General features: G+C 41.2%; 1 protein-coding gene across 24 annotated transcripts in view; it reads right to left on the minus strand.

The window, feature by feature from the left end:
* Positions 1-18,735, minus strand: part of Camkii (Calcium/calmodulin-dependent protein kinase II) — a 115,817-nt gene extending 97,082 nt beyond the window's left edge. For 17 of the 24 annotated variants that reach the window (XM_071706885.1, XM_071706892.1, XM_071706891.1 and 14 more), the window contains exon 1: positions 18,055-18,731. In XM_071706885.1, the coding sequence (XP_071562986.1) occupies positions 18,055-18,119 (65 nt within the window). In that variant the 5' untranslated portion in view covers positions 18,120-18,731. Of the gene's footprint in view, positions 1-18,054 lie in introns of all 24 variants that reach the window. The other 7 variants (XM_071706870.1, XM_071706869.1, XM_071706868.1 and 4 more) reach the window with 3 other exon arrangements.
* Positions 18,736-22,375: the final 3,640 nt, after the last annotated feature.

A 22,375-nucleotide genomic window follows, 5' to 3' on the forward strand; every position in this document is an offset into this window, starting at 1 on the left:
ATCAAATGCCTCCATCCTCCATTAAGTCTTACAAGATTGCGTTAAAAAGTTAATCCTACATATTTTCAGAGTATTTATATTTTTAATTCAAACAAAACGAAAGGTTGTTACATGCATCCGGAAATACGCGTTGTTTGTCACATATGGTCGTTTCTACCTCGTTTCAGTAGAAAAGATCGACACGCACAGCCATCGCGTGCTGAATCGTATTTACTTGCTCACTATTCTCAGTATACCGATATGTAACATCGAGAGGAGAATGCCGATGTCGGGAAATACGGGAAGTAGCGAGAACAAAGTATTAATACTTGAACATACACTGTCCGAGTATCGTCGAGCCCCTCTTCCATCAGTTCCATCCCGAGATGAGGGAGAGGTAAAAGAAAGAGACGACGGAGATGAAAAATATAAGAAAGTCGGGTAGAAGCTCTGTTGGTAGGGGCTGAGTGTCGACGAGGGGGTTGGTTGGCCGGTTTAGCCAACGGGCGGGGATGGCTTTAACCGGTCGATACTTCGCGTTCCACGTCGGGGTGCAAGTGAGCGTGGTATAGCAGTGGCACAGCCCTGATCCATACACGCGCTCACGCTCACGCACACGCACACGCACACGCACACGCACACGCACACGCACACACATATACCACATATGTGATCGAGCTGCCGATCAGCCGGACATGAAATTGTCGCATTTTTTGCATGTAATTTCAAATTAAAGATTTTTCTCTGATAACTTGCATTTCAGCCATAAAATCTGCTTGCGCATTGTGATTTGCGAAATAATAACTGCAAGAAGGTGATATCAGCTCTGGCTGACATAGCGAACAACGATGCCGACGCCCTTCACGGAAGAATACACAGGGTGCCCGGGTTCAACGTTCTCTCTGTTTCGTTTAGATCGAGCTCTTGGCGGAGATAAAGTCGATAGTTTCTCAAGAAAGTCTATAAAGACTTATTTCGTGGTAAACTTAATTATCAAGATGTTAATATAGAATGCTGATAAGTAACAACATTTCCCGATAATTTTTTATGTATAGTATATGTATACCAATGCGGCGTTAAATTTATTTAGACAGACTGCTGTACTTTTTCTATAATACCTATTAAGTTCACAGGCTCGCGTGTATTTTTAAGAAACAAAGAGTAGATAATATATTCTTTTAATGCTACATAGTTTTTCGTTAGTATAGCAATTTATTGTACCATTCTACTTTTTGACGAGTCTTTCTTACCTTATTAATGTTAAAAAAATATTTATTATTTATTATGGCAAATATATTGTACTATGTAAAAGCACATATAATTTTGCATTATTAGATTGAATTTTTCCATGGAATCAACATGCACCAAATCAGTAGATTAATATAATTCGCGTGAGCCAATTATACAAACTCCTAATAATAGCAAATGATCGAGTGTTGCGACGTTCATAAAGCGGTGCATAAAGCGTACACTGTTTTAATATAAGCGACGATCTAAAATATGATATACTTCGACACGATGTAGAATAAACTCGTTTTGAATGAAAGCGCTTCGTTATAACCGTGCAAAATTTTTGTAGCAAGAAGATCCTTCCTGATACAGTAATTATTTACGTTTGAGCAAATTCTCGGTATTAGTATGAAGCAATGATGATACATAAAAAACTCAAAAGATACAATTAAAATATGCATTATTTATCGATAATGAAACGAATCGACGAGACGAAAAAACAGTCTGTGTCAGTCCTTATACAAATAATCATATAAATTTAATTTTCCAAAAATAGTCGACACTATCTTTTTTATAAAAAAAAAAGTCGTCATATGAACATATCCGAATTCAATTTATACACACTTCTTGATGCTGTGCTAAACTACGCATTGTACGCCAAAAGTCCCGAGAAGAGACGCTACAAGTTCTTCCGATAATTCTACTATTTTCGAAAAGTTTGATATTTCTAGCGAAATGGTTCGGCACGCAAATACATGTCAATCGGAATATTTAAAAAGGCATTCGCATATTTGGCAAAATTCCTGTAACGATGGAAATAATCTCCGCGTAATAGATTACACTCTAATATACGTTCTAGATTACGTAATAGATTATCCTCTTTAAAACGGAATATGATTGAACGCCCGTGAAAATTTCATACGTGATTTTGCAAAAATGCGAGAAAGCAGCTCGAGACAACCTCCAATTGATACATAATTTAATACGATAATTAATCGCGTGTATCACGTATCACTATCCTAAGTTACAAATGGGTCAAATATCGCTGCGAAAACATAAAAGAAAATTCCGTAACCGACTGCCGATCAAGGTGTAATTGCAGTTTCCCGGTGTTAGATTTGCATAATTTCTCGAATTGTGCTCCAAGAAGATAATTAAGATGCAAATTTAAGCATAACATTTACTATTATAAATGCATAATTACACGGTTTATAATCTGCAACGTTAAATATCATCTGTACATTAATCTGTTTATTAATCTCACAATCATAGCTATTACATAACAAAAAGACAAATTTAGAAAAAAAAAACTTTATACCATTACTAGACAGTTTGTTGCTAACTGTATACAATACATGTATAGCCTTATATAAAAACAAAAAAGAATACGGATAATCGTAGCGTGTAAACGATGAAACCGGTTACACTTTTTGCGAGACGATATACGAGTCAACAGTCATACAATCTAGTGCCATATAATACTGTACTGTACAACGCGGATCGAGGTTGTCAAGATGTGAATTGAATTCTTAAAAAGTCTATCGCCCTCTCTATTTCGCGACATATTCCTTTTTCATTGCGATTGAATACTTATTCGTTGTCAATCATTGTACTCGAGCGTTCACAAAGCGTTCACAAAAAAACCACAGTTATAAACCAAGAAAAACTATGAATGTTTGTACAATATTTTATAAATTAACTCGTAGAATTGAAAATTTTGTACATGATAATACTTCTGAGAAAGGTCTTCCCTTTAATTTTAATGGATTAATAGAGACTGTTTAATAAATATATGATTTACTCTTAATGATATTACATTTATATTGCTAAAATAAATATATTATCAATCAACAAAAAATCAAAAAAACATAAAAATTATTAAGTATAGGAAAATAATGTAGAGGTATACGTGTTTTTTTAAAAAGTCACGACATGAAAATAACAGATATGTTGTTATATTCGTATAATGTCAAAGAATAATTAAAATTGCAAACATGTTTCGTTGATAAAATCGTGACAACTACGTGATTATATTATTCCGTTTACGTGAGCGTCGATCGATAAAAAAAAACTTATCCAAACATCTCGTTTAAAATGGAATTAACAATAAGTTAAAACGGGTCTTCGCATTTTTGTAGACTAATGCAGACATCGATCGAAGAGAGTGCCATTATACGTATGTATATTTTCCACGGGAATTTATTTCCGTTCGCATGCCTCGTGACATCTGCGGTGAATTCGTAATGCAGTCGCATTGCGACTGCACGCAGTCTCATATTTCAATGAGTGCGCACTAGCTACAGTCGCGGGTCGCGGGTCGCGGGTCGCGGGACATATTATGGCAACTCGCGGAGTAAATAGAACGGTCGAGCGCGAAACCTGTTGCGACAATTTTTCAACAAACAGCTACTTCACTTGTACAAAGAAGAAGTCATTGATTACTTTGAACGGTTTATCGCTATGTAGGAACATTGCAAATGCATGTGTGAACATGTTCTTCATTCATGTGACATATTTAACGATTTCGTCATTTTTCGGAATATAAATTACACAAATTTGTGGGATTTGAAATAAGTTCTGAAAAAGAGTAATGTAATGTTGGCATAAAAGTGACAGAGCGTATATATTATACACTACTTGAATCAAATAAATCGGCAAACAAACAAGCAAACAAGCAAATAAGCAATAATCTTCAACTACTGCTATATACCATATCCATATCCATAAAGTATTAAGTATAAAGAGTTTGCATAACGTTTTTTGAACTCCTGTAAGATAATCAACTGATGCACACTTGTCGCTTCATCATGTACCAATTAATATAATACACGCTTGTAATTAATGCGGATCCTAATCGACCTGTGCATTCATTAAATCATTATCATCATTTAATTACCACGGTTCGTTGTTCTCTTACGTAAGAAAAAACATACTTGTGAATAAATCAATTAGCGTCTAATACTCTAACTCTAATGCGTCTAATTTTTCGATCGGTCCAAGATAGCCATGACTCTTCTCGATACAATCACGTGACTTTGCTCATGCTAAAGATTAAAGAGCCGTTATTTCCATGCGGTGACTCTTTAGCGTCACCGGCAAAGACGAAAGCAAAGTTGGAGCGAGACATCTCTGGTACTTCGCTCCGTAGTTTATCTCACTATTGAAAGTATACTTGGAAAATTGTTAACCGCGTTACAGCTCGTGAACAGGCTTACAAATTGAAATCGGTTTTAACACCGTAAATGCAATTTGCTAGAAACTAAACTACTTCCCCAACTGTCGACGCGTTTCAATCAGGCGTGATGGCAAAGTTGCTAATTTCAAATCTACGCAACAAGGTTGTTTTGACGGAAACGATAATATTTTGCATTATTATTAACATATAAGAATATTATGAATAATAATACTAATCTGGTATTATAAAGTTGTCTCCAGATTCGCGCGCGCGCGCGCGCAGCCTATATTCTACGCAAGAGATTCATTGAGTTGAAGAAATTACACTTATATCAATAAAAAGCGCATTAATGAAAAGCTTTTAAAAAGCCTCATCTTTCTTTACAATTTCTGAATACTTAATATTAAATACCCGTTGCTAACTAAATTTCAATTAAAATTCTGTTCAAGTAAAAGTCCCTTGAATTTAACCGAAAGGTAAAAAATCCTAAAGTTTACGAAAAATTTCTCCTTTAAAACTCGGTTTTTAAAAATTGATTAAAGAATGTTGTTATTATGTAAACTATACAAACAGGAATGTTGAATAATATTGTTGATATTGTACTATGTACTTTGTATTGCCATGTGACGTAACAGATAATTACATTTTAAACGATTATTCTTTCGTGTTTTATTTAAAAAAAAAAAAAATGTAGACAGACTTTATAAGGGGAATCTAGGCCGACTTGTCAACCAGTCACGATCACTTAAACGGCACACGGCTGTACGTGTATATCTAAGAAAACGTACTCTGCAGTATCACGTTATTCACGTTCATGAATTTAGACGTCAGGTGGAACCGGGTACGAGCAGTTCGCGGATAGGAATAAAGTTTGACGCCCCAGTTTCCAAGAATATCAGCTGCATTCCGATGACAATGCCTTTCAAATCCGGTAGGAAGAAGTCGGAGAATGGACGCGCATCATCCAAGTTGGCGACCAACCTCTTTACTTAATAAGAACATATTTCCTTCGAAAAAATAAAAGAGACTCAATTGATATGTATTACAAGCATTATACGAATAGGAATAGGTAACTTCCAGGGCTTTTTATTAGAGAGACTACGTCGTAAAATAATATTCTGTTTAAATAATAAGTGATTAAAACTAAAATGGTCATCTAATCTTAGACTAAAGTATAAAGATTCAAAGATATAAAAAAATATTGTAAACCGTAATTATACCATCCACCATATATGTATATTGTATATATATAATTCTCGATAGCATGTTTGAATCTCTCGTAAGGCAAAGCTTTCCTGGCATTTAATAAACCATTTCTCGTGTAGAAGATAGTTTATTTGAGATTCTTGATAATAAGAGAGGAGGGAGCAATGATATCTCCCATTATTTAGCTCGTTTCGCTTCCCTTTGTAACGCTATACCACACGAGCTTCTCGACCGCGCTTCCTCTTGCACCCGCGACGGTAGTCTTTGATCTATTATTTAAGCGTCGTATTCTCCTGCATTCAGACAAACGGCAAAGAACTTTATCGCTCTCGCAGGATGTCGCTCGAGGATAAGCGAGGAAAGTAGGCGAAACCGCATCCCGAGGGAAACGGCAGGAGACGTACAAGTCCTTCGTTTCCTTCTTTCCTCTTCTCCCACCGGTAAAGTAATGGACCTTGCAAATCTCTCACACACATGTATAATGCGAGAGTGCCATTATTTTTAGAACGCACGCTCGCGCTTGTCACTCGCTCTTAAAATCGCGGCAAAGCCGGATTACCTTTCAAAAACTCCAGCGGCGCTCCGGCGTTATCTAACTGTTAAGCTCGTGACGCTTTAAACCTGTCCCCGAAAATTTCGTGACATTTCATTCGTTAAACCTATAGTACAATATTTTTTAAAAGTTCCTTCAAAATTGTCCACCTTTCAAAATTTGTAACCTGAAGTTATTTCTCTTTTTTTTAGCGTACGTGTGCGTTTACACAATTTTTATTTGTTATTATTTCAAAGAACAAATGGAAAACAAATATTAAAATTATTTCATCGAGTACCTCGATTATCACTATCAGTTTATCTCGCATTTATTAATTTCTCAAATTAAAGAATAATTTTTCATTGTCTTAAAATAAAAGGGATATAGATATTTAAAAAATAATGTTCCTTTTATCGAAAGATTTAATTACTCCAATGTATCAAAGCGTTTTTAAAGAAAACGATTGTTATTCACATATTAAAACAATATTTCATTTGCAATCATTGAAAAGTTATCGCATTTCATCTACATTCGTTGATATTCACATCCAGTGGATTCTTTTAACATCAGCAAGTACAAATAGAAACTGTAGGAATTGACGCTCGCGTGGAGCCTGTCCGTTGTATAATATCGTTACACACGTCGACTCCAAAATCGCGAATAGATGTTCCGCAATCGAAAGATTAAAAGAACCGGCTTCGATATAAATGCCCACCGTTCGCGGCCCACCGTGTCTGAAAATAAGTTTGCCTTCGATCCGAGGCCCCAGAAATAATATTCGTGAGATGGAGGCAAAACCGGAGTGCCGAAACTCGATGGAACTACTCGATCTCTTCGATGCAAAATCACCTAGTCGACTTTGATCGTATCAGATCGATTTGCCGAACGAATCGTGCTAATAAAATACAATCGACCGTATGTATACGTGTATAAGTACAAAGAATACAAAGGAATCTAATAAAAGATATTGCGATTATTACTCCACGAGTAATATAGTAAAAATTTCAAGCTTGCAAAATTCGTTAAATTCAAATTAATAGTGTATCACGCGTATATTAAATAAGTATATTAAATAAGTATACTGTATATACACATATATGTACTGAGAGAGAGAGAGAGAGAGAGAGAGAGAGAGAGAGAGAGAGAGAGAGAGAGAGAGAGAGAGAGAGAGAGAGAGAGAGAGAATTTCCACTTCACCGAGATCGATCTGCATAATCGACGATTACCGGCGAATACGAAATTCGTCATGTCTCTAAACAATCCGTTTGAAATAAACGCACGACGCCAAATGTGCACCGATTATAATTGCTGGTAGTACTCTCGTTAGCTGGTAGTACATCTTTTGAATACGCAATAACTGATGCGATTATCTGACACGTTGTCTAATGCTCGACTATTCACACAACTTTCGTTGTGTAAATACACAATTTTAATTATCACCCCGCGGTAGAATTGAGATATATCGATTAATCTGTCGACAGTGGCAAGGTGCCGAGCACCGGGCTCAGATAAACAATTAGTTTTCTCTTAGAACCAAGGCACCATGACGAATAAAAATATGATACAAAGACCGGGACTAAATATAAAAATTTAATTACCCGCGGTAAACAGTCTATCAATATATAAATCAATGCTACGAAGAAAGAATCAAGAAAGATAAAGTCAACATTTTCCTATTATATACCTACATACTTTAAAAAGTAAATTTCCAGAAAAATTTACTAAAAATATAAATAAAAACGAGAATCTGTATATAAAAATTTGACAAAAAAATGTTCAATCATACGCAGTGGCATTTTTAAGACAAAATCAACGATGATTGTTTTTTATACGACCATTTGTGGATCAATGACCTCGCCTATCTGTTACTGTTTGAGACTCATTAGAGTTAAGTGATCTCGCGACACAACAAGTTTTTACTTTCCTCAAGTGATTTGAATTCAAAATCACTTCTAAATCTCGAAGCTAACGAATACCAGTGCGGAAGACATGCTAACAGATTTAATTACACGAAAAATTGCCGTGTTCTTCCATACAAAATTTCCAAATGTGTCAGGAAATTAAATTCTTTCAACGAATAGTAAATTATTCTGCTAAATAAATGTTCAAATACACTATCGCCGATTTTAATTTTCTTTATCAATCATTAGTATTAAATTCAGTCACTTAATAAAAAGGTAAAAACAAATAGAAATAGAAAAATAAAATGTGTACATTGTGTAAAGATAAAACTAACAGTAATTAAATGGAATACTACATCATTTAATAAACAAAATCTCAAAACCATTTTTATTAAAATTCTCAAAAAAATCCTGAATTGTGTATAGTTATAGAAAAGTAGATCTGTCATAAAAAAAAATTTAAGATTTGGGTCAACGAATGAATAAATTTAAAGATCCAAGACTTGATGAATCACGCAATCCTTTAACGGACTTCAATTTGCTATCGTCGATGTCATCATATTTACATTCGCGCCATCATGATGCGTGATCGTCGTTAGATAAACTCTATGGAAAAATAGAAATATATAGAGATGCGTTGAAACGATGGAACTCGACGTATGTCTTTGTGAAACGGCATGGTCTCATTAGGATGGGGGAAACGGCCGTGTGAGGTCAGCAGACGATGAAATTCCCGAGCCGCGTGTTGCATAGTTCTGCAGGGCCTATTTTCGTCCTGTGCCGCTCACTATTATTAGCAACATCGCGGCATCGCCGCGCAAGGAGGAGGATACCCGGAAAAGGGGCAGAAGGGTAGAGAACGTAAGAAAAATTCTATAGTATCTATAGTAATTCTATAGTAATTCTACACGCATATCGATCCCGCTAACCAAAGTAAGAAATAATTAACATAGATCTCCCTTGGTTCCTTCAACTTTACGCACTGAAATAAATCACGATGATAATAGCGCGGCTAGAATGTCATGCTAATATGCGTTCCATATTTATAGCTAGCTGGACTAAATTATAAGCGAGGAAGAGAGTGCGATAGCCCTTTCGCTCGCAAGTACAGCCGCGTTTCCACAAAAATGTACTATAACTGACATTACGCAAGAAACGGTATTATCGGACAATATTATATTATAATAAATTATAATAAAAAATTAAAAGAATATGAATCACTGTACACACACACACACACACACACACACACACACACACACAAATGCGAAGTATACATATAAGATTACTTATCTCGTATACTAATTATTCACTGTTTTGAGCATCATAAAGCGATATATGCTTATAGAAAATCGCGTCGTGCCTATTGAAGATAATAATATAATAATTTCTCAATATATTAATACTTTAAGTACATATAAATATACATGTACATTTTTTATCGTTTTGTCAAAATTAGGATATAACAATAGCGAAAGAGTTCTATTTCGGAAAAGCGAAAACTATCGAAGGAACATTCGCGGAATTAACCTGCGCACCAGCCTAAGTATATCAAGCAAACTGGAGCACATTTGTATCGACCTCCTTCGTCACCGCGTGCTAATATGTTAACCTATTAATCAATATCTCCTTCCTTGCGTTTATAACACTACATATTTACCGTGCAAACATGCAACAATTCCATATGTCTATGAGCATTTGTACGCATTGTCGTTGCGCGCACGTGTATACGTCTGTGTGCGATAAACACACCCACCACATGAAAGAGCGTTGGGTTATCGATCGTACCTGCGTTAGAAATATCTCTAGGGAAGACCCTCTCCGGCAGACACGTGGAGGACTACCCTCAGACCTCAGTGCCCTCCCAACCGAGTACGAGCCGAGCCGAATACGGCCGAGTCCTAATGGCTCCAGGCTCGGGCTCGGGCTCGGGCTCGGGCTCGGGCTTGGGAGACATGGCTAGGCAAGGATAAGGAAATATTATCTAAATATGAGACCCCCTCGTCCTCATCCTTTAGGCCAGTTCTACAATCAGTCGTATGTCCAATAAGAAAAATTCGTTTTCGAAAAAGAAATTCTCTCATTGGACCATCGGCTGCGTGCCGACATCTGACTACGACATACGACTGATTGTAGAACCGGCCTTACGAAAAATGACACACTGAAAATGTTGAGCAATTTCCAGGTGCTCTAGCCAATGTAATCAGAAATTAAGAGACTATCATCTTCTCGTCAATAAGCATGATTCACCAATCGATTACATATTTTGCTAACCAATCTATCCCGCGATAGGTATTCATCTTATTAATAACACAGTTATTTTAATTCCAGCACGCGAGTTAAACTTAATTGCAAGACTTCGTCTTTGAGAAAAGACTCGTATCTTAGAATATAATGAATCATATCAATGTTTTCGAGAAATATCTTTTTGCAATGAATTATTTCATTAAAGATAACTCTTCGCGTAATGCATCATTATAAATATTAATATTAAACAACTTTCTGTAAAGTTTGCCTATTAAGTTACGTGCTCGTTTGTAGCTCGCGCCGCAAAAGTTTAATGATTCTCTGCTGAACGCAAAAAATAGCCATCTCCTGTAATACAAGTATTCGTAATCTACAGAGCGACCACGTAGAATTTTAATATTCCGAGATTCGATCTATTTGCAGCAATGGAATCATAATCAACGAAATATCTGCGCGTTCAAAACAGATCAACACATCGTGTCGATCTTCAAGTTCTAGTTTTAGAAGGAATTAAATCACGTTGGCGCGGTTGGTTTGCCAACTGCTTAATTTCCAGCATTCAACGCGGAAGGAAGATGCGGAAAGAGCCGTGCGAGCACCCTACAATTCGCCGCAGCCGGTCGTTTGCTTAATAGCGAATCAAAGTGCACGGCGCGTAAGTGCGCATTCCGGCGCATAATAATTGCGAGGCATTAACTGGCACTGTTAATTAATCGTCGGCCGTAGCAGCGATGGTCAACGATGTTCGGTCAACGGCCGCGAAATCTCGTTAAATGCACGACCAACACCGAATATCGGGGTCTTTGTCCTCCCTCCCCCCCCCCTCTCTCTCTCTCTCTCTCTCTCTCTCTCTCTCTCTCTCTCTCTCTCTCTCTCTCTCTCTCTCTCTCTCTCTCTCTCTCTCTCTCTCTCTCTCATCATGCTGTCGTTCGGATCGACCGAATCAAATTCTATCCGTCCTGCTTCACTTCCTCTCCTAGCGCGATGTATGTACGATCGGTTCACCCGAATCGAGTTTCCGGCCGGCATTACGCGAACTCTCTCATCCGCAAGATCGATCCTGTGGCATTACCGTACCGGCTGGCCAACATCACGGTGTCAGTGCCGTCACAGAAATCTAACGAGAGAAAGGTCTCCTTCCGAATCATCGAAGTGTAAATCAAATACATGACTGTAAACATCAGTAACTAGACACGTTTCTTGATGAATTGTGAACGAAATTTTTATTCGTAAAAATTTCGAGGCATTTAATAACTGGCAGATCATAGATGAAATTAGACCTATAACGAAATCATAACCATTGTTAAACTGTGAACGAATTTTGCGCTTCTCTATAGACCTTGAATTTCGAATTTGATTTAAAAAATATGTAATGACAAATATTTATTATTTATAGCTTAACGGGTTATAGGTAAGTCTATACCAAACGTGAAGGGAGAATTGGAAATGTAATGTGTATTAGATGCGATATATAGAATATCGAGTATAACTAAGATATATATTTGGTGAGATTTAATCCTAATCTAATCTCGGAGTAACCATATTCGCATTACGTACCGCGCGCGCGATCCATAGTTTAACTTTCATTCATTACAAAGACGTAATTTCAATAGGCAATGCGCACCTCTTCGAATAAATCATAAACTAAAATTATTTATTATCTATTGAGTGTAATAGCGATGACCGCGAATGATGACTGAATGGACTTTCGTCTGGACGTTGTCTTGGTTCGCGCACGCATCACGGAGATCGATCTGCAAAAGCCTACAAAAATTCCTTGTAGCAATGCAAACGTTCCCACGACCGTAAAAGCCGTGCTGACAGAATAAATAAATATACGACGAAGCACGCAAAAAGACGCCGAAACAAATAAATTCTCATCTCGCCGCGCCGTCTAACGCATGCTCCTCTATTTGTTCTCACCGTCGTCGTTGCCATCTCAGTCGTCATAGTCGCACAAGGTCGACCGAATCGTCCGGATAAATCGATATCGACGAGCTACAAGCTATCGAAGGCGAGTTTATTACTCCTTTATTACCGTTGCCACCGTCGCCATGCATCGAAGATAAGACAATCGAACGCAACTTGCTTCCTCCGCGTCTTATCTCGCGAGAGAAAAAGAATTGCGATTGATTGACTCATTCCGTTTCCTAAGCTAGTTTAGCGCAAAAGTTTCTTTTCTCCCTTTTTTTTTTCATTTCCTTCTGGCGTCATATTTCGGAATCTCGAACTCGAAAATGTATTTTAAATTCCTTGGAATTAAAGTGCATGGGTCCTACGTGCTTGGGGGGGGGGGGCGAGAGAGAGAGAGAGAGAGAGAGAGAGAGAGAGAGAGAGAATCCGTGATCAATACTGACAAGAAAGCTCCAAATTTTAACCAGAGGAAATTACTGTCATGTTTTTCCCTCTTTGACGTTTCATTTAATATTTATGTAAAATTATATTTCTATGAAAAACAGAATTTAGCACATATATCCAAAGTTGCAAAGTTCAATGCATTGCAAAGCAAAGTATGTAATGTTGAAAGTTCTTTATTAAGTGATCACTTCGTCGTAAAGTCAATCAAAAATTTGCAACAGATCGATCCAATTGTCTGACAACATTTTATACATTTGCCGACATTCTCAGAGATTTCCCGAGAGAACGAATCGTAAAAATAACGTAAAAATAATGAGGTTCGTTACAGACGCGGTTTGACGTTTACCATTTCTAAAAACGACATTTTTATTCCTAGCATGATTTCAAGCTCTTCCGCTTTACGGCATAATTTTCGCGATTTCTGAAAGAGGGTAAAGCAAAAATATGATATACTGCACAGCAAACGCAAAATAGACGCGAGAAAATGTTTGTCGAGACAAAATTTTGAGTGCACGCGGAAGCGAGTATTTTCTAGGAAACTTAAATAAAAAGATCGGAAAAGAGAAAATTCGAAAAAGGCAAAGGGGAAAAAGGTCGCGCCATGCTCTACACGTACATATTGAGAGTACACATCAAATGTAATTACACACAGTTCTTTAAAAGCAAAATAAATATAGCAAAATGTATAGTATATAGAATAAATAAGTTTCTGTATATACCACAGTAGAAACGATCAGTATTTTTCTGTCTTACTTCACAATTTACATGTTTACTGGTTTCAACTAAAATCAAGTTTATCTTTATTATATTAGCGCAATAAGACATCGTTGTTATTTTCCCTATATTACTTTTGCTCTAGTTATATAGCTGTCTGTACCGTCAATTTACGTTTTATCGATCGACTGTAACATTGCAAAATATCTAAATTCACACGAAATACATCGATAACTGTCAAACAAAACGCACAACTAAAATAATAGTGTGAGGTGAGGAGAGGAGATTGGCGGCAAGGAGGATTAATAATCCATACCGTCGCGTGCAATTTTCGCGGCGCGGGCGTGGAAAATATACATACACACAATGAGTCTCGTAAGTAAACCGTCACGGCGCGGCGCGAGGTGCGGCACCGGAAACGCTCACCGTCGATGGCGCTATTACTTGGTGTGCGACGCGGGAATTGGCATTTTCCTTCGTAGTTTTCGATAGAGCCAATATTTACCCACAGTCTTAATGTCAGCGCCGGTGAGCCGGTCGTTGCCAAAATCAACATGCCTATCGGTTTGGCCGTAAGCAGCTTCTCGCTTCCTGCCCTGCACCGAGAACCCGAAGATCCGAGGATCAAATCGATATGCCTATCTTTACAGTTTATATCACACTATACGCCCACAAGACTATGCGCGCAGATTATGTAAAATTATACATTCATAATTAGCGCGATACACATGAACATTGCGTAAAGCGTAAAGGTATTTCGCTCCGAACAAATGAGTTAGCCATAGCTTCACAATTGCGGGATCGATGGAAATTGCTTCCGCGCGCTATTATTTTTCGATGGAAGACCGTTTTTAGAACGGAACGAAATTCGTGTGACATACACATATGCCTATTCCGACTGAATCTAATATCATGTAATTTAGTTTACAGTTTATAAGGCTCTAGTATTAAAGTCGTATTCAACTCGTTGCATATGCGCCACTTTTCCCGATATCAATTTCAAGGAAAATATCTCGTCTACTCGAATAGCGAATGTCGACATCTGTTCAACATTTCACATTTTCATTTTGCTATCTGCTCTTTTACGCTCGTTTCAGTTCTAAAAAAAAAAAAGAAAAATACGGAAATCTCGGTCAATTATCCGTAGTTTTGCTTTTAAACGAAGTTTTTGCAAACTAAGTGATGTCTACATTTCGTACTCCCAAAAAAATACGAAAATTATTCGGCCAATAATATTCGAAACCATAAATTGCGAAAGTTGACTATGTATGAAAGAGAAGAAACATGTAACCGTTATCAGTATTGCACTTGGCACTTGGAAGAGAAAAAAGAATGCCTCGAGGATGAAAACTATCTTGTGTCGATTACGTCCGCCAATTATCATACATTCTCGCGTCACACAGTGAAATCAATAATTATAATTAATAGGTATAGGTAAGAAACGATCATTCTCCCGACGAGATAGCAAAGTCTTTGCGCGCCGTTCGTGAATTATTCAACGGATACAGAAGGCGAGAGAAATGTTTTGATTATGCCGTGTCACGAATGCACGCACACGTGTACATATCTCGCACCTACTATGGCGCACATGTGCCACACGCGTATGTAAAGCCGAATCCGAACCAAGCAAGCGAATGTGAACAAACACGAATGAACAATTTGCTTCAATGCGTACGAAAGGCGTCTCGTGAGTACCAGCGTGTTCACCGGATTCACCCTCGTTGAAGCGAGTTACGCATTCGTGTTTGATCGCACTCGTTTACTTAGTGAATCCAACTTAACGCGCGTATTAATATACATATACATATATAAGGTTGATATTCATTGTCAAAACCATTCAAAATCTAAACTCAGCAAGTTTAAGAAAATATATATTTCTATAGAATTATAATTATGTTGAAAATAATAAAATTAGAAAGTAAATATTATAATATTCAGAAATATTATACCATAATATTATACTATATGTACCATTACATTAATTATATCACTTGGAACTTGGACTTGGGATAAACGTAAAGTCTCGCATTTAGATCGACTCTTAAAATTTCTCGCACTAATTCTCGCACTAAGAAAACGTTTAGATATGCTGAAATATTGACAATTGGAGTATCTCGGAAAAAATACTTTCCTAGCGCAACATATGCGCGAAATATAATAATCTAGCTTGAAAATATTGATTGTATATGTATTAAAACAAAGATAGAAACTATAATTAGGAAAGTTTAAAAATCGTTAGCAAAAATATTTCGTTGTTTTTTAAAATAATACTGATACTGATTGAAATATACTTGAATCTCGCCCGCTTCGTTTTAGATGTCTGTCAAAAACAAACATTTTCACCCTAATTTAATTTAAGGCAACTCCCTCTTAACTACTACTCTCTTAACTACTGTTGTACACATACATAGAAGAATGTACGTACTAAAAATAGTTGTCGTTCGATAAAAAAGGTACAAAGGTTAAAAGGGCTAATACAATAAAGTCGAGCTAGGATGGCTCATCGCTTTCTTGCAAAGAAGCAGACACGAGCCCAGATACCAAGTATCGTGCTCTAATATAAAAAAGAGAACATGAGAATATCCGCGAGTATCGGTGAGTATCGGCATACTCGCCGCGGTCGCTCCGAAATGTGATTTACAATTAGCAAACGTCGAACAATTCATTCATACGGTTCTTCAGCGTAGCGGAAAGCGCTATAAATCGGGTACAATCTACAGAAACGTATGCATTGACGTGCATTCCAATATCAGAATACCTATCAATTTCTTACGCGTCGATACTTGTATCGGATCTTCTCGTCCCTGCATGAAATGTATCGTATATCGAGAAACACAAAGAGAACTATAACTGCAGCGATCACAGTTATGGATAAAAGAATTGATGGGAGATTAACAGCTGGAAAATGTTAGTCTGTACCAGATTTATACAAATAAATCAAATTCAACGCAAAATATATTATTGGAAACTACGTCGATAAAATATTTTTAAGAGGGGGAGAGAGAGAGAGAGAGAGAGAGAGAGAGAGAGAGAGAGGAAGAGAATTATAATGGTATTTAGAATATATATCTCTACATATATGTACCTACATACATAATATATATGTAACTAATTTTTTTTAACAAAGTTACATCAACTATTATACATATAAAGTTATACAAACTATAATACATTAACAGGTATTAACCCTTATTTCTAACGAAATTTTTTAATAGTTACGTATTGCAAAAGTAGCGCATAAATTTTTCGATCGCAATGAGATCGCGCCGAGGAAAGATCTAGTAACTTTTAGGGATAACAGCATGCAAGACTGCAACCACCTGCCGTCGCTCGTGCCATGAGGGTGAAGAAGATCGACGAGGGATGACGAAGAGGAGGAGGAGGAGAGAACGGAGAAGGTGAAACGTGGCAGAGGAACGAGAAAGGGGGAAGCGGGTGGACAGGGAGATGGCGAGAGTAGGGTAAAAAGAGAGAGAACGCGGGCGAGTGGAGGGCAGAGGGCAGAAGGTGGAAGCCGGAGGGCGGAGGGCGGAGAGCGGAGGAGATAAGGGGGAGAAGGTAACGAAGGTAAAAAGCGGCGCGACGACGCGACTAGACGCGATATCGATTCGGTAACAGATCCGCGCGCGTATACACTATACACGATGCTCGAGCTCGACGCTTACCGCTGCTTCTCGCAGTTCGCACAACGCGAGAGGAAAGCGGCGCGAAGAGAAACAGGCGCCCTGACGCTTTATATATAGAGACTGAGCGGATGGCGGACGGCCCGTGCCCGTGGCGCTTAAATATAGACGAAATGCAACGGGGTGTCTCCCGCGCCGCGCGCGCAACAGAGAGGGAAAAGAAAGGCCTCAAGACTTGGCGTGACACGACATACATCAAATGAGATCGAGATGAGAGCGCGTAGTACGCGCGGTACGCGTACATGGAAGAGAAGAGGAAAGATGATAAGGAACGAGAGAATCCGGCAAACGTAGATAGGAGGAGGAGGAGGAGGAGGAGGAAGGCGGTGAAAAGACGTACCCTGCATACGCAGGGAACAATTATGGCCGACCTCGCCGCGCCGCGCCGCGTCGTCTGCTACGTACGTCGATCGTGAATAATCGCGATCTATGCGCACGTCCTCGCGCTATCGCGCTTGCTGGCGCTCGCTCGAGCGCGTGAAAACGCGTCGATACGCGCGCGCGATTGTCCGGCGAGGAAAAAGAAGCTGCTCCGAACTCCGAAGGCGCCGCGCCGGCACGAACGACCGCAGAACTCTCTCCCCTCCCTCCCTGCTCTCTCTCTCTCTCTCTCTCTCTCTCTCTCTCTCTCTCTCTCTCTCTCTCTCTCCTCTCTCTCTCTCTCTCTCTCTCTCTCTCTCTCTCTCTCTCTCTCTCTCTCTCTCTCTCTCTCTCTCTCTCTCTCTCTCTCTCTCTCTCTCTCTCTCTCTCCTCCTCTCTCTCTCTCTCTCTCTCTCTCTCTCTCTCTCTCTCTCTCTCTCTCTCTCCCTCTCTCTCCCTCTATGTCCTCTCGTATGAATATTATCAGTAGAGACAGGAAAAGAACCGGTCAGACGACAAAAGCGCGATAGAAGGAGGATGAAGCGTGCGAATGCGAGGGAGCGGCGACACGCGGAGCAAGCGGAGTAAGCGGAGCGAGCGGAGTAATCTCGCACGCTCGCTCGCGCGGCGCGAACAGGCGCGAATAAAATATAAAATTGCGGTACTCACTTGCCGAGTTCCTCCTTCAGGTCGTAGTTGTCACTGAACCGCGTGCAAGCCGTTGGCAAAGACATACCGAGGCTGCTCGCGATTAATTTAACCGCACTACCGGACTCGGAAACACGAGCGCGAGAGACCCACTACCGGCCGCCACTATTACTGCACACACGCGCTAGGGGAAACTTCGCAGGTCAAATTCGATCAATAGAGGGGAACCGCCGCGGCGCTGCTCCAACACCGGGACGACGACGACGACGACGGCGGCGGCGGCGGCGGCGGCGGCGGCGGCGGCGGCAACGGCGGCGGCAACGGCGGCGGCAACGGCGGCGGCAGCGGCAACGGCAGCGAACGCTGACGACGACACTACGGACGAGGTGGAGGGGCGATGATAGCGAGGCGGATCGCGGATGGGCCGGACCGGGCGGAGAGAAACGGAAAACTTGAAAGGCGAGCTACGCTCGCTCCGCAGGCTTGCAGCACCGACAACGAGCGACGACAGCAACGAAGACGCACGGTCAACGGTGTGCGAGAGGAAATCTCGCGATCCGCGCCGCGCTGCCAACCGATCGCTGCTTCACCTCTGTCGTCTGCGGGAAATTCTACCGCGACGCGTCCACGACGTACGACGTACGACGTCCACGACTCCGCACTACTCCCCAGTCCCCGGCAGATCGTTGACTGACTGAACTGACTCGCGTAGTCGCCAAGTCGCGCAGTGGCGGCAGCCGGCGCGATGGAGGGAGTGGGCGGCCAGCAATGGCGGACGAATCGAATCGTCGACTGTGCGCGAATTGCGCGATGCGGCGCGGCGCGGCGCGCTCCTTCGGCTCCTTCGCGAAGGACGAGCGGACGATATGGCGATGGCGAGGGCGAGGGCGAGGGCGAGGGCGAGGGCGAGGGCGAGGGCGAGCGCGGAATGCGAATTGCGGATGCGCGCGCGCGGTCAAATTTCTCGTTTCTCATATGTACATTTTATTTACGTCTGCATGTGATATAATTTTTACAAATCCGTTGCCTCGAAATGATTGAAATAAAAAAAATAACTCACCGGCCGATGCGGAACAGCGGAGTTGTAAGTTGTAGCCTTGCGATGATCTGTAACATAGAAATATACATTAAAGCAGTGCAAGTGTCCAAGAAAATGAATAGGTACTTGAAGTAAATAATTATTATGTCGCGCCCGTTAAATTTCTAAAACGTTATTTTAACAGATATGTCTAATTTTAAGATGCTAATGCATATTTCCGCGCATTAACTCGCTTGCGTAATTAATCCGCGAAAAATCGTGCAAGTAATATCACGACCGTGCGAATAAGAGAGACGCGACGTTCGCGACGCGTAATGTCTCTTTTCGCATATGCCGGAGATCGAACACCGAAATTGCGAAATTGCGAAATTGCGAAATTGCGCCGGAGTGAAACCTCGAACGATATTGTACGAGTTAATGAGTATCCATGTAATGGACGAAATCGCGCTTGAAAAATTGGCGGAATCTGCCATCCGCCACAGGACTGACAGGACAGCAAAATGACAAAGGAATAATAACTACTCACCTCACGATCGCTCTGCGGTTGCCCGATGCCTCCCAGGCCCCCTCCTCCTCTCCTCGATCCTCCTTCGTTGGTCCATTGTCGCACTCACTCATGACTCACGACGTTCATGAACGAAAATCGACGATATCGTCACTTATGATCGCGCGACACTTTTGACACTTTGCACGGCACTTCCGGTATTAATCTCGCGACGCGGCGCGTACTTAATTACACGGCGACGGAAGAATTACGTCGGAGAAACTTGGAACGAAGCTATACGATTCGCTTGACACCCATGACGCTGGCCCGCGCGTCGCGCGTCGCGCGCCGTGACTTCCCGCCATTCCGCGCGCGGCGCAGGCCGCGCAGGTAGACGCGAGACGCGACAAGTGAAGCGAACGTGGCGGAGAGAATTTCGTAAATCGCGCGGCCGCGGCCAACTTCGCACTTTGAACAACGATCAATAATGTCGAGATTACTTTTACGTATCGCAATATAAGCGGCGTAAGAGGAATAAATTGATGAATTAAAATCAAAGATCGAAAGAGAAATATCCGCGGAACATGCTAACCGAAAATAATACGATCGCTACTTTACCGATTACAAGGCGCGATTTTCGTTAACTGCAATTAAATCATCGATTTATGAACGTTTTATATCTATCCTCCACAATCGCCAAATCGTCAAATACGATTATAAATATGAGGTTAAACGTTAAACGTACGTTAATAGGGACCGTGATCGCTAATTAAACACGTCGCACGTCGCACGTCGCACGTCGCGGCGTCACTCGATTTGGGGTCCGTTCGATCCCTTTATCCGTGTTCTGAGTTCCGAAAACGACGGCCACTTGATTCTGAAGCCGCGCGACACGACGCGAGACGCGAATCAAGTTGACGGTTGAGAAAAGCGAGGCCGATCATCCGAAAGAATGTAATCGAATGTGATATACCTCAGTATCCGTACGTATAAAGTCCGCAAAGCACATGTATTAAGGCTGTTTCTACAATTAATCGCATGTTGTAGTCGGATGTCGGGACGCAGCCGATGGTCCAATGAGATAATTTCTTTTTCGAAAAGATTTTCCTCATTGGATCATCGGTTACGTTCCGACATACGACTGATTGTAGAACCGGACTAAATGAACACACACACACACACACACACACACACACACACACATTCGATGTATCACAGGTTTTTGTAATCTGAACAATCGGATCTGGCGATTCGTATATTACTCCCCGATGTACGAGCAACGACATCAGAAATAACGGGCCGCGGGCGCCGCGATGACATGAGTAGTAGGGATAGAGAGGGGTAGGCTTTATACGCATACCCGGTACCCGGCATTCCGAACTAACCGACGGCGCGCGGCGCGCGACGCGCACCGTGTGTAGTCACCCTACCGGCTACCCCCACTCTGTCCCCACTACTCATGTTACCGCGGCGCCCGTGGCCGGCGTGGTCCGTTCTGACGTCGTTACTCCCGAGTCCCGCGCTCCCGCTCCCGTATCGCATATATCGCGGAATTCGCGGAGTAAATACACGAATCGCCGATCGCCGGTGGTCGCCGAGTCCGATTGTTTAGCTTGCGAAAAACTGTGATACAGCGAATGTTCATTTAATTCATGTGCTTCGCGGATATACGGATGCCGAGGTATGTCGCATTCGATAATAGTGACTTCATTTCTATTAGATTCTTTCGGACGATTGATTTCGCTTTTCTCAACCGTCAACTTGATTCGCGTCTCGCGTCTCGCTCGCGTCGTGTCACGCGATTTCAGAATCAAGTGGCCGTCGTCCGTCGTCCGTCGTTTTCGGAACACGGATAAGGAATACGAGTGGACCCTGAATCGAGTGACGCCGCGAGCCGCGAGCCGCGAGCCGCGAGCCGCGACGTGTTTAATTAGCGACAGTGTCTATTAACGATTTAACCTCACATTTAATCGTGTTTGACGATTTGGCGATCGTGGAGGATAGATAAATCGTTCATAAATCGATGATTTAATTGCATGTAGTTAATCAAAATGGCGTAATCGGATTCTCGCGACAGTTGCTCCTGGCCGGTCCTGGCGAGTGAAGTTGGCCCGGTTGGCCGTGCGATTTACGAATTTCTCTCCGCCATCTTTGCTTCACTTGTCACTTGTCACGTCACTCACGTCTACCTGTGCGCAGGATGGCGGGAAGTCACGGCGCGGCGTCATGGGTGTCAAGCGGATCGTAGTTTCGTTCGTAGTTTCTCCGACCGCGACGTAACCGGGAGTGCCGTGCTTTCAATGTCGCGCGATCATAAGTGACGATATCGTCGATTTTCGGCATTTTCGCTCGTGAACGTCGTCGCGTCGGCGTCGCGTCGGCGTCGCGTCGTGAGTGAGTGCGACCTGTGCGACAATGGACCAACGGAGGAGGATCGAGGAGAGGAGAAGGGGGCCTGGGAGGCATCGGGCAACGGCGGAGCGACCGTAAGGTGAGTTATAATTATTGTTATTTGTTATTTATTATTTTGCTGTCCTGTCAGTCTTGTGGCGGCGCGGCGGGCGGATGGCAGATTCCGCCAATCGAACTCCTTTTGAGGTTTCACTCCGGCGCAATTTCGCTATTTCGCTATTTCGGAGTTCGATCTCCGGCATATGCGAGAAGAGACATTACGTCGCGAACGTCGATCACGTCTCTCTTATTCGCATGGTCGTGATATTACTTGCGCGATTTTTCGCGAATTAATTACGCGAGCGAGTTAATGCGCGGAAATATGCATTAACATCTTAAAATCAGATATATCTGTTAAAATAACGTTT

This window comes from Temnothorax nylanderi, unplaced genomic scaffold, assembly GCF_030848795.1.
Source record: "Temnothorax nylanderi isolate EJ_2023f unplaced genomic scaffold, tnyl_v1.0 TNYL_tig0054_pilon, whole genome shotgun sequence".
Lineage (NCBI taxonomy): Eukaryota > Metazoa > Arthropoda > Insecta > Hymenoptera > Formicidae > Temnothorax > Temnothorax nylanderi.